Source organism: Salmo salar, chromosome ssa03 (genome assembly GCF_905237065.1).
Source record: "Salmo salar chromosome ssa03, Ssal_v3.1, whole genome shotgun sequence".
NCBI lineage: Eukaryota > Metazoa > Chordata > Actinopteri > Salmoniformes > Salmonidae > Salmo > Salmo salar.
The window spans coordinates 53,747,019-53,760,444 of NC_059444.1; the positions used below are offsets into that span (position 1 = coordinate 53,747,019).

Genomic DNA, 13,426 nt, shown 5'->3' on the forward strand with positions numbered 1-13,426 from the left:
ACGCTCGGTGCATCCCTCTTCCACAGTCTATGCCTAATCAATCTGAAGTTAGAGAAGGGAGAGGGGGTAGATTTCATAAAGACCTGGCCTAACAGGGAGAGAATCATTTTTATAGCACCGACAGGGGTCACAAAACAACATTCACGTTCAACCCAGTTTATTTGAATACATTTTTGGTCCATTTGCAAACTCTATATTGTAAGACTAATGTAAAGCAGTGATGTCAAATCTAAAGAAACTATACATGATCAATAACTAATGAGCTAATCCATATTTTGTATCTAGTGCTCTACTATATTTTCCTCTTTATATCCTGTTTGTTCTGTGAATGTGTTTCTTCAGTGCCTGAATATGTGACTTGACTTCTTTCAATTTGTAAGCAGGAGATGCCCTCTCTCTCATTCCACAAGCACCTAGCCTTATTTCCATCCAAATAAGAATCGATCCCTTGCCGTGCACCACCCTCCCTCCATGACTCTCCAGCGCTCACAGTCAAAACCCCACTTTTCTCCCTCTGTCCTCTCTCTCTCTCTCATTCTCACCATGCACCCCCCCCACCCCACCCCAATGCAAGCCCACAGAAAATACATATGTTTGTAATACAGCAATAAATAAGAACAAATATCATGGTGATTTGAGTCAGTAGGTGCAGGACACCTTTCCTATTTGGTCAGAATTTGAGCCCATCTGATACCTTTCACACAAGTTCTTAAAAAACAGACATCACACTGTTCATGCAAATGTAACTATTGACTGTTCAAGTTTTATCTGAGTAATTATTCCTCATCGACGCCAGGGCCACGTTCAATTGTTCATCATGTTTCTCTTGGTAAAAAAGAAGAGGCAAGGCACAACCCTATAGCATGAAATATGGTGAGAGAAGACTTAAGAGGTGATAGTGAATGATATTGAAAAAGGAAGAAGGGGGGGGTTATGAAACACTTGGCATAATGTCAGGCCTTCGTTCTGCGTCAGTGACCCAGTGAAAGGAGAGGGAGGGAGTCACGGTGAGGTGGGGGAGGGGCTTCCTCCCTGATGGACAGGAGAAGGGACAGAGCAGTGCCAGAGGAGAGAAAAGAGGACTGAATCTCTGGCCAAAACAGAAAAGATTACAGGATAAGAAAGGGACAGGGAGTAAATTATAATACATAAGATACAAGGGTGTGTTGTGAGAACTAACAAGTTGTGTGTAAAGAGAATTCGTCCCCTTGTTACACACTGAAACCAATAATGTTTCAAAGGAGTTGGGATGGAATAACATTTCACATTTCCTTGTTTATGAAGGGTTAAAAACAAATACAGGATTGGACCTGCTTTTAAAACAACCATTTCAATGGTCAGAAAGTAAAAGACAAATTCAGATAATTGCTGTTAATAATAACAACGTAAAGATCATACACTTTTTTTACAAGAATGTACAGGTAAATAAAGGAAAGCTGGCATCTTACAAATTAGCCCCAAAAGACATCCACTGCAGGTGAATATTTTCAACATCTTTTACTATAGGTGAATATTCATAAACTGCTTAAATAAAAGGGTGACATCGCCCTCTGGTGGCCAACAGCATACATTTTGTAGGGAGAGAGGTCTCTGTCCCAAATGGCACCCTATATAGAGTAATACTTTTGACCAAGGGCCCATAGCACTCTGGTCCAAATTAGTGCACTATATAAGGAATAGGGTGTCATTTAGGAGGACACAATAGTATAGTAGTGGAATAGAATAGATAGAAAGTTATAGCAGAAATAATCAACTCATCCCATGAAGATACCAGAGAGACTATTATTTACAAACAACCACACAAGGCACCAAAGAGAACAGCTAACTTAGGGAGCCATGGGTACAGAGTTAAGACACATAAATACCAAAAAACACTGAGAAAAAGCCAGACTGATCTTTCTCCTATTGGTAATTCATTGAGTGAACCTGGACGAGATGAAAGGCCACAATACAGTCATTTTCTAATAAAGGTGTGCTTTGTCCTGCTTGTACAAATCCAGAATTCAGTCTGCTTAGTTCTCTTTTTTTGCCATGAAAAATCTAGTTATGGTTGTACCGTGATTCTGTATTGTGACAACCCTAAGACAGAGGTACTAGGATGATGCGTTGGTTGATACAGAGGATACGGGTCCTGCCAGTAGATCCCTGACTGGGTCAGAGGAGAGTTCCTGGAATCCCACATCAGCCGCTGATGGGGGGGGAATAGAAGTACACACTTAATACATGATCACAACAAATACATAAAAAAAAAAAAAATGGAGTATATTCTAACACAATAAAAAAAATTAAAAAAAAATGGTCAGTGCAGTTAACTTTCCTGTTTTTAAATATTTCTACACTGAGGTCAAAACAACAGTGACATTTTTTTAATTATGATAATGCACTTTTTGTAAGAGCTATTTGAAATAAAATGCCTGGAATTTCAGCCCGTTCAGGTGGCATGGAACTTTTGGCACACATCATGACAATGTGATCTGCTTATAATAGACCAATGACTGTTCCTCTGGGTAGGCTCTAGACCATCCTATCAGGACTGTGTATGCAAATAACTTGAAATTTGCTTCCTAACGCCCACACGACCAGACTGAACATTTCAACGGCCAAAGAAGGCTCTGGGAATTAAATGATCCAAATATAGTTATTTTTCATTAAATAAGTGAGTTAGACATATAGTGATGATTTTAAAAAAAGACTGCACGGGGTCTTTAATAAGTCAAGAAAATAGTGTTCAGCAGGGAGAAAACATTTTGAAACAGAATGAAAGAAGGTACTACCTAAATGGCAAAAAAATAAGGTTTTGCAAACATTCTGCCCTACTGAACACGACCCTGAGAACCACTACATACATCCATCCACCCACCCACCCAGACAGACATATCCTTACCCAATCTGCTGCTTGTCTCCTTCACCAGTAGCTGAGACTGTTCGAGTATGGACAGCAGCTCCCTGACCATCTTACACTGGGTGTCCATCTATGGAGGAAGATAATAAAAAAAACATTACGTGTAGAGCTAGCAAACCACATTTTAAGAGGGTGATGTGAGCTTTTCACAACTTGAACAGTCATAAAACGCCGGACTTCGATATGCGCCCATCTCTAACAAAAGCCAGGGCAGCTCCGACGTTGATGCAAATAAAAGCTTGAGCTAGGACTGGCAATATGGCCAAAATATATATATATTTTTTATTGTATTCCATTTTTTTTAAATAACATTTCTAAACATGCTTTATGAGTGGTGCATGCGTCTAGCGTGGCAACATATACAGTACCAGTCAAGTTTGGACACACCGACTCATTCAAGGGTTTATTTTTACTATTTTCTACATTGTAGAATAATAGTGAAGACAAACTATGAAATCATGTAGTAACCAATAAAGTCTGAAACAAATCAAAATGTTTTATATTTGAGATTCTTCAAAGCAGCCACCCTTTGCATGACAGCTTTGCACTCTTGCCATTCTCTCAACCAGCTTCATGAGGTAGTGCACCTGGAATGCATTTCAATTAACAGGTGTGCCTTGTTAAAAGTACATTTGTGGAATTTCTTTCCTTCTTAATGCGTTTGAGCCAATCATTTGTGCTGTGACTAGGTAGGGGTGGTATTTCATAGCCCTATTTTGGTAAAAGACCAAGTCCATATTATGGCAAGAACAGCTCAAATAAGCAAAGAGAAACAACAGTCCATCATTACTTTAAGACATTAAGGTCAGTCAATGTGGAAAACTAAGAACTTTGAAAGTTTCTTCAAGTGCAGTCGCAAAAACCATCAAGCGCCATGATGAAACTGCGTCTTATGAGGACCGCCACAGGAAAGGAAGACACAGTTACCTCTGCAGCAGACGATAAGTTCATTAGAATTACCAGCCTCAGAAATTGCAGCCCAAATAAATGCTTCACAGATTTCAAGTAACAGACACATCTCAACATCAGCTGTTCAGATGAGACTGCGTGAAATCAGGCCTTCATGGTGAAATTGCTGCAAAGAAATTACTACTTTATGGGCTCCCGAGTGGCGCAGCGGTCTAAGGCATTGCATCCCAGTGCAAGAGACATCATTACAGACCCTGGTTCGATTCCAGGCTGTATCACAGCCAGCTGTGATTGGGAGTCCCATAGGGCGGCGCACAATTGGCCCAGCGTCGTGCGGATTTGGCAGGGGTGGGCCGACATTGTAAGTAAGAATTTGTTCTTAACTGACTTGTATTTTTTTTTTTTTAAAGGACAAGAAGAAGAGACTTGCTTGGGTCAAGAAACACGAGCAATGTACAGTAGACCAATGGAAATCTGTCCTTTGGTCCGATGAGTCCAAATTTGAGATTTTTGGTTATTTTACCAAGGAGGAGAGTGATGGAGTGCTGCATCAGATGACCTGGTCTCCACAATCACCTGACCTCAACCCAATTGAGATGGTTTGGGATGAGTTGGACCGCAGAGTAAAGGAAAAGCAGCCAACAAGTGCTCAGCATATGTGGGAACTCCTTCAAGACTGTTTGAAAAGCATTCCAGGTGAAGCTGGTTGAGAGAATGCCAAGAGTGTGCAGAGCTGTCATCAAGGCAAAGGGTGGCTCCTTTGAATAATCTAAATTATATTTTGATTTGTTTAAAACTTTTTTGGTTACTACATGATTCCATAGTTTTGATGTCTTCACTATTATTCTACAATGTAGAAAAAAGTAAAAATACAGAAAAACCCTTGAATGAGTAGGTGTCCAAACTTTTGATTGGTACTGTACATTCAAGTGTTTAAATTTATTTATTTATTTAAAAAAAATAAAAAAATGGGGTCTTTCTCCACTCTGATTGAACAATATAAAACAATCAAACTTTGAATAAAGTGAATGGACACTTTGAATACATTATTGTTTGACATGACAACAAGGGGTTAATGTGACAGGGTAGGAACCAAAATATTGGTCAGCGTCTCTCAGGGGACGCCAATTAGATGTTACATTACATGTCCTCTTACTTGATGTAACTAAAACATTAATGCATTGCCTATTCCTCTCAGATTTAGAATATACTGTTGTACAAACACACTGGTATTAGCACAGAAAGAACAAGGAGACAGATATTTCACCGGACGTATAAATGTACATTTTAATAAACTCCACAGGCCTTTTTCCGGGACACAAAAAAACGACAAAACTATTTCAACAGAAATTCTCCAATGAGCTTGCTTTCAGTCTAGGACTAGGCCTAATCTGTGTCCAAGAAACCTTCCCCAAGTGGTGTAATACTAGTTTGTCCGTCTTACCACCATGTCCATAGTGGACAGTACGGGCTGCTGTCTGCAGAGCAGGCTGTGGTAATCAGGTTTGTTCTGGATGAGCTGGCTCTGTGAGGACTGGGCCAGGCAGCTAGGGTCTAATGTCACCCCCTTCTCCTGGCACTGCTCCACTCGCCTGCAAAGGGAAAGAAGAGGAGATATACAGACACATTTACACTAACCGAAAACCATGGTCCTAAAATGGGCTGTAGCCAACTCTTGTATCGTTATCATGCCATGCTGTACAACGAACAAACATTGGGGGTAGATCAGCTTTAATATTGCAGATAGACCGTAGCTTCCATCAATGTAATTGTCTGCACAATTTCCAATCCCCCATATTTTTTGTAAATATATACAGTACCAGTCAAAAGTTGACACACCTACTCATTCAAAATGTTTCTATATTTTTACTATTTTCTACATTGTAGAATAGTGAAGACAAAACTATGAAATCATGTAGTAACCAACAACAAAAAAGTGTAAAATCAAAACCCATTTTAGATTCTTCAAAGTAGCCACCCTTTGCCTTGATGACAGCTTTGCACACTCTTTGCATTCTCTCAACCAGCTTCACCTGAAATGCTTTTCCAACAGTCTCGAAGGAGTTCTCGCATATGCTGAGCACTTGTTGGCTGCTTTTCCTTCACTCTGCAGTCCAACTCATCCCAAACCATCTCAATTGGGTTGAGTTGGGGGATTGTGAAGGCCAGGTCATCTGATGCAGCACTCCATCACTATCCTTCTTGGGCAAAATATCCCTTATACAGCCCAGAGGTGTGTTGGGTCATTGTCCTGTTGATAAACAAATGATAGTCCCACTAAGCACAAACCAGATGGGCTGGCGTATCACTGCAGAATGCTGTGGTAGTCATGCTGGTTAAGTGTGACTTGAATTCTAAAGAAATCACTGAGTGTCCCCAGCAAAGAACCATCACACCACCTCCTCCATGCTTCACGGTGGGAAAATGCACGCAGAGATCATCTGTTCACCTACTCTGCATCTCACAAAGACATGGCAGTTGGAACCAAAAATCTTGCATTTGGACTCATCAGACCAAAGGACAGATTTCCACTGGCCTAATGTCCATTGCACGTGTTTCTTGGCCCAAGCAAGTCTCTTTTTCTTATTGGTGCCCTTTAGTAGTGGTTTCTTTACAGCAATTCAACCACAAATGCCTGATTCACACAGTCTCCTCTGAACAGTTGATGTTGAGATGTGTCTGTTCCTTGAAATCTGTGAAGCATTTATTTGGGCTGCAATTTGAGGCTAGTAACTCTAGTGAACTTATACTCTGCAGCAGAGGTAACTGTGTCTTCCTTTCCTGTGGAGGTCCTCTTGAGAGCCTGTCATCATAGCCCTTGATGGTTTTTGCGACTGCACTTGAAGAAACTTTCAAAGTTGTTGAAATTTTCCACATTGAGTGACCTTCATGTCTTAAAGTAATGAAGGACTGTCGTTTCTCTTTCCTTATTTGAGCTGTTCTTGTCATAATACGGACTTGGTCTTTTACCAAAATAGGGCCATCTTCTGTATACCACCCCTACCTCGTCAAAACAACTGATTGTCTCAAATGCATTAAGAAGGAAAGAAATTACAGAAATTAACTTAAGGCACACCTGTTAATTGAAATGCATTCCAGGTGACTACCTCATGAAGCTGGTTGAGAGAATGCCAAGAGTGTGCAATGTGAGCCATGACCAGTCTTTCAAAGCACTTCATGGCTACCGGCATAAGTGCCACGGGGCAGTAGTCATTTAGGTAGGTTACCTTTGCTTCCTTGGACACAGGGACTATGGAAATGCTGCAATTAGTTGGTTGTAATTTTGGGTAGAGCAGATATTTCCATATATTTTTGCTAGCTGCAAGTGTGACATAAATCCACCAGTCCTATTTATGATATAATATACAAAGATATTATTTTTTGGAGAAAAACATTTTTTTTTTCATTATCAATTAGTATTTTTGAGTTTAACCACAATATTTGTTCTGTCTTTTCTGGTGTATTAAACTGAAATTGCAACCAACTTTCTATGGCTCATTGTTTAAAAAAAAAAACGATATTTTGGAGATTATTTCCTTTTCAAATAACCAAAAGTGAGGTAACGGGGAAAAGCCATTCTTGAACATGGGGTGAGACATTCTTACTAATTTGCTAGTGAACCAGTGCTTTAATATTTGTCAATAATAAAAAGATATGCCGATAGTGGACAACCTTGTTTTACTCCTGTTGACAGTTTAACACTTTGAGAAGTAGCTATTATTTACTATTCTACACATAGGGTTACTATAACATTAACCCATTTTATAAAGAGATTCTCCAAAATTTTTATATTTCAGGCATTTATATTTTAAAACTCCAGTCATACTTTATCAAAGGCCTTTTCAAAGTCAGCTATGAATACCAGGCCTGGAGCACCAGGTACATGAGAAGACAAATCACTTTATTGACAACCCGAAACTTGGAGCATGGTGAGAGCAGAACGAGAGTGAATGAGTGCATGTGATTTGTGTGTGTGAATGTGCTCACCTGGCCAATTCTTCAGCTTTACTCCGATGCTTGTCTAACAGGGACTCCCAAGATGCACGCTCAGCCTGCAGCCTGAATCACACAGGTGGAATAAAAAAATAGATATTTTTTTATTCATTGCGACACACACACACACACACACACACACACACACACACACACACACACACACACACACACACACACACACACACAGGGAATCAGTTACCTGTGTATATCCTTCCTGGTCTGCTCCAAGGTGTTCTGCATTGCAGTGTCACTAGCGAGAAAGAGACAGTCAAAAGGGATTCATAAGACGACTGAATTAATACAGAAAGGCCTGAACTAGAAATAAAGGACAATACAGAAGAATGACAGTCCTTTTTCTCTAGGGCTGTGCCGATACCAGAATTGCAATAATTTTTTCCATGGCAAAAATGAAAACACAAAGCAGGCCAAACTCTTTGGTCCTTTAAAAACCTGCCCTATGTAAAATATTGTGTGTTGTGCTTGGGGGAAAAAAATACATGAACCTCTGATGCTGTTTGTTTCCAAGATTAGGGTTGTTTTCCTAAAGAAGTTAAATCTGCTTCGGGTTTTGTTTCCTTGCCACGATACTGATGAGTATTGCAATACTCGTATCGTCCTGGCCCGATTTTTCTCATGTTAAAAAGATTAGGAAAAAGTCAGTGCATAGAACAGAAAGGGCAAAATAGACTGCTCAGGAAAAAGTATGTATGCTTAAGGACGTTAAGTCAGTGAACAAAATGAGATTGACTAGAGACAGCATTACCTGGCTGTGCTTGTGGGAAGTTGTTGACACTGCGGCTCACTGCGTAGGTCTTTGGCCAGGCAATACCACCCCTTCTCTACAGCCTCCACTGAGACAGGGAAGAGAAAGGTAGTAACGAATGATAACACTATTAGACAATACTTATAGTGCATCCGGAAGGTATTCAGACCTGGACTTTTTCCACATTTTGTTACATTATAGTCATTCTAAAATAGTTGACCCCCCACATCAATCTATACACAATACCCCATAATGACAGAGCAAAAACAGGTTTGTCGAAATTAGTGATGCACCAATTACATTTTTGGCTGATACCCGATATTTTCCTTGCCCCTCAAAAAAGAAACCGATAATCAAAATGTTTGCGGCCTTAAGCATTCTAGTACAGTTAAATAGTAACACACACAAGCAGCAGTCTAAGGCATTGCATCTTAGTGCAAGAGGCGTCACTACAGTCCCTGGTTCGAATCCAGGCTGTATCATATCCGGCTGTGATTGGGAGACCAGTTTCTACTGGTCATTGTTTTCAGGCTGGTTCTATTTGTGCTAGCTAGCTACCCCAGAAGTTGCAGTCGCACAAATAATGCTGTGTTACCAACGCGTTATTGTAAACACATTGTTCGTGGCTGGTGTTTGCAGACTTTTTTGTACAGCTTTGGCAGTGTTAATTAACGTGTCTTTTTGGACACGCAAAGACCTAAACGGCGTTCCATAGTATGTTGTGAAGCTAATAACAGTGACACTAATTCCATTATCTTGGCGTTAACGGATTTCGCCTTTGAGTTGTCTTGCTGAAATTCTCTTATTCCTTCAAATAACTGCTCAACTTGTTGACTGCTCGATCCACACAGCAGACATTGTGAACTAGGTTAGGAATGCTGTGTTGCGCAAAATTTTACATAGCGTCATTACGTCATGTAGCTACGTTATATAGGTATGCACATCCCAAGTTTGCACATACACTAGACAGACATCGGGCCAATACCGACGTTGGCATTTTTAGTTAATCTCAGCTGATTCCGATATATCGTGCATCCCAAGTAGAAATGTTTGCAAAAAATACAAAAATAAATAAAAAAGGATCACATTTGCATAAGTATTCAGACCCTTTACTCAGTACTTTGTTGAAGCACCTTTGGCAAAAATTACAGCCTCGAGTCTTCTTGGGTATGACGCTACAAGCTTGTCACGTGTATTTGGGAAGTTTCTCCCATTCTTCTCTGCAGATCCACTCAAGCTCTGTCGGATTGGATGGGGAGTGTTGCTGTCCAGCTATTTTCAGGTCTCTCCAGAGATGTTCGATCGGGTTCAAGTCCAGGCTCTGCCTGGGCCACTCAAGGACATTGAGAGACTTGTTCCAAAGCCACTCCTGCGTTGTCTTGACAGTGTGCTTAGGGTCGTTGTCCTGTTGGAAGGTGAACCTTCACCCCAGTCTGAGGTCCTGAGCGCTCTGGAGCAGGTTTTCATCAAGGATCTCTCTGTACTTTGCTCCATTCATCTTTCCCTCGATCCTGACTAGTTTTCCAGTCCCTGCCGCTGAAAAACATCCCCACAGCATGATGCTGCCACCAACATGCTTCACTGTAGGGATGGTGCCAGGTGGAACCCAGAAGTGACACTTGGCATTCAGGCCAAAGAATTCAATCTTGGTTTCATCAGACAAGAGAATCTTCTTTCTCATGGTCTGAGAGTCCTTTAGGTGCCTTTTGACAAACTCCAAGCAGGCTGTCGTGCCGTTTACTGCGGGGTGGCTTCTGTCTGGCCACTTTACCATAAAGGCCTGATTAGTGAAGTGCTGCAGAGATGGTTGTCCTTCTGAAAGGTTCTCCCATCGCCACAGAGGAACTCTAGAGCACTGTCAGTGACCATCAGGTTCTTTGTCACCTCCCTGACCAAGGCCCTTCTCCCCCAATTGCTCAGTTTGGCCGGGCAGCCAGCTCTAGGAAGAGTCTTGGTGGTTTCAAATTTCTTCCATCTAAGAATGGAGGCCACTGTGTTCCTGCGGACCTTCAATTCTGCAGAAATCTTTTGGTGCCCTTCCCCAGATCTGTGCCTCGACACAATCCTGTCGTGGAGCTCTACAGACAATTCCTTCGACCTCACGGCTTGGTTTTTGCTCTGATGTGCACTGTCAACTGTGGGACCTTAGAGACAGGTGTGTGCTTTTCCAAATCATGTCCAATCAATTGAATTTACCACAGGTGGACTCCAAATCAAGTTGTAGAAACATCTCAAGGATGAACAATGAAAACAGGATGCACCTAAGCTCAATTTCGAAGGTATTTCAAAGTATTCAGACCCTTTGGTCATAGCAAAGGGTCTGAATAATTGTGTAAATATGGTATGTTTTTTGTAAATTTGCAAACATTTCTACAAACCTGGTTTCACTGTCATTATGGGGTATTGTGTGTAGATGAAAAATGATATTTAATACATTTTAGAATAAGGCTGTAACATAACAAAATCTGTTAAAGGGGAAGGGATCTGAATACTTTCTGAATGCACCGTATGCCTAGTGCACTGCACTCAACTTATTTATTTTCATTTAACTAGGCAAGTCAGTTAAGAACAAATTCTTATTTACAATGACGGCCTACCAGAAGGCAAAAGACTTCCTGCGGGTACGGGGAAATATAGAACAATACACACATCACGACAAGAGACACTACATAAAGAGAGACAGACAACATAGCATGGCAGCAACACATGAAACAGCATGGTAGCAACAAAACATGGTAGCAACCCAAAACATGGTACAAACATTATCGGGCACAGACAACAGCACAAAGGACAAGAAGGTAGAGACATCAATACATCACACAAATCAGTCATCACTGTCAGTAAGTGTGTCCATGATTGAGTCTTTGAATGTAGAGATGGAGAAAACAGCTGGCTGCATTCAAAATACAGCACCGAACCAGTAGGGGGAAGAGGTAAACATTGGATGGTTTTTTTGTTAGATGTTATAATCCAAAACCACTACGTATTTGATAGACGTACAAGAATCCTACCAACCTTGTGTCTGAAGTGACTCTAAACTGCCGTTGGGTGTCGTGCTCAGTGAGTCTTGTAACTTCTCAACTGCCAGCTGGAGACAAAGAGGAGAGAGATGGGACACACAGAAAGTGAGTTCAATTGTCAGCCAGGATCACATAGGATGTTGAAATAATCTACAGGTTGAAGTTAGCCTGACCTTCAAAAACACACACCCCCTAGCGAATTGTAATCACTTAAACATACCCTCATAGAAGCCTCCATCAGTTTCTCCAGCCTCTCCTCCTCAGGTAGGGATTGGCTGATTGACCTGCATAGAGCTGGATGAGAGGCATTTAGACAGAAGCTTAGTGTTTACAGGTTACAAGAGAGTATTTTGTAAATCACTAAGCCCCAATTGTACCTCCTTCCCTTACTGCCATTCATTGTTGTTTAGGGTCAACCTGGGATAGGTAGTTGACTCTAGCCATAGCTCGGAAAGAGTATATGTTTTACGGCTCAAGAAGACGTAAACAATACTCTCTATCCAACTGGACGCTCTGACTAGTGTCACCCATCCCAGACACCAAAACCAATATTGTTGACATTGAAAAATAAGTTTCGGGTCTCACTCTGGGAGGTGTTGGGGAGGGCAGGGAGAGAGCGTCGGCCCTTGGTCGACCTCCTCCAGGATTTCCTTCGCGTGCTGTTGGGGCTCAACGACCGACCCTCTGTTAGAACACCCCCCTCTGGGTCCCTTCCCTGCCCCTCTCCTCCAGAACACGGCTCCAGAGCTGGCTCCATCTGTATCTCTGTTGTTTCTGACATCTGGGTGGTGGTGGAGGCAGGAGTGTGTCTGCGGGGAGATTTGGGGTGAGGAGCTGCTGGGCTTGGACTCCCAGGGCAAACTCTTTTAAGTCCCTGCTGAGGGATTTCTTCTTGGTGGACCTTGATCAACAGACAAAATGAGAGTGGGCTTTTAGATCATTCCTATGTTATCGTCAGTGGTATGCTAACTTCATCAGCTGGCTATCATTTTAGTAAGGTTTTATTATGTATATTATATTGGCCCTTATGTGCAACCAAATCTGCCTAGACCACAACACAATCAGCTGTTGAGTGTCTTACCTTCTTCTGGTGTTGTTCAGCAGAGCTGTCGCAGCTGCTGATGACGTCAATGAAAAAGGGAGAAAGATCAACACAACCACTTAGCATAGTTTATACTGAAATGGCAAGTTAGCTGTGTATCAACGTGGCTAACACTAGGACTACTTTAAAATTGGCGTATTGCAGGTGTTAGCTACTAGCTAACAACGTTAATAGCCAACGTTACCCTGGCAGTGAGGCCGGAAGGTTAACGTTAGGAAGATACTCCTTTAATGGAAAACCCAATACGAGCCCCTGAGATAGGACGCAAATTCTTCACAGCAAAGCAGTGAACTTCAGACAAACTTTCAGTAACGTTATTAACTAAAAAGATACAAACCTTTCCGATTGCTCTCCAGAATGAATCTCCGCCATTTTCTTTTTAAAAATCTGCCCGCGCACAAACAAAATCGCCCCTCCCATGTACAGATATGCATGTCGGGAAATGTAGTGTTGAGCGACGTGGCCCCTATGAACATCTTTGGACTACTTAGGCTCTAGCTACCATTTCTCTGTATGAGCCGTCCCTTAAGCTGTTTTTTTGGGGACGAGTTGCGGTCTACTCCTCTCAAGATAACAACCTAATGGTTACCATAATTCAGCTTTTGAAAAAACCCTTAGTTTTTAGCACGGTTTGGCACCAAATGGAATCTGAGGTGGCCCCATGTTATTATACTGAACACAAATATAAACGCAACAAGGAAATCAGTTATTTGAAATAAATAAATTAAGCCCTA

The 13,426-nt window shown here is 41.4% G+C and overlaps 1 protein-coding gene across 2 annotated transcripts; it reads right to left on the bottom strand.

Moving 5' to 3' along the window:
- Positions 1-140: 140 nt before the first annotated feature.
- Positions 141-13,118, bottom strand: LOC106600917 (uncharacterized). 2 transcript variants are annotated; one of them, XM_014192695.2, is made up of 11 exons: positions 13,030-13,118; positions 12,672-12,708; positions 12,176-12,491; positions 11,811-11,884; positions 11,586-11,658; positions 8,571-8,658; positions 8,007-8,057; positions 7,799-7,870; positions 5,256-5,403; positions 2,885-2,972; positions 141-2,188 (listed from the first exon to the last, which is right to left on the bottom strand). In XM_014192695.2, the coding sequence occupies exons 1-11, from the start codon at positions 13,110-13,112 to the stop codon at positions 2,094-2,096; spliced, it is 1,125 nt and encodes a 374-aa protein (XP_014048170.1). In that variant the 5' UTR covers positions 13,113-13,118; the 3' UTR covers positions 141-2,093. The 2 variants fall into 2 exon arrangements, with proteins under 2 accessions (XP_014048170.1, XP_014048171.1); XM_014192696.2 differs by having other exon boundaries at positions 12,672-12,705; positions 13,030-13,097.
- Between the last annotated feature and the right edge of the window lie 308 nt (positions 13,119-13,426).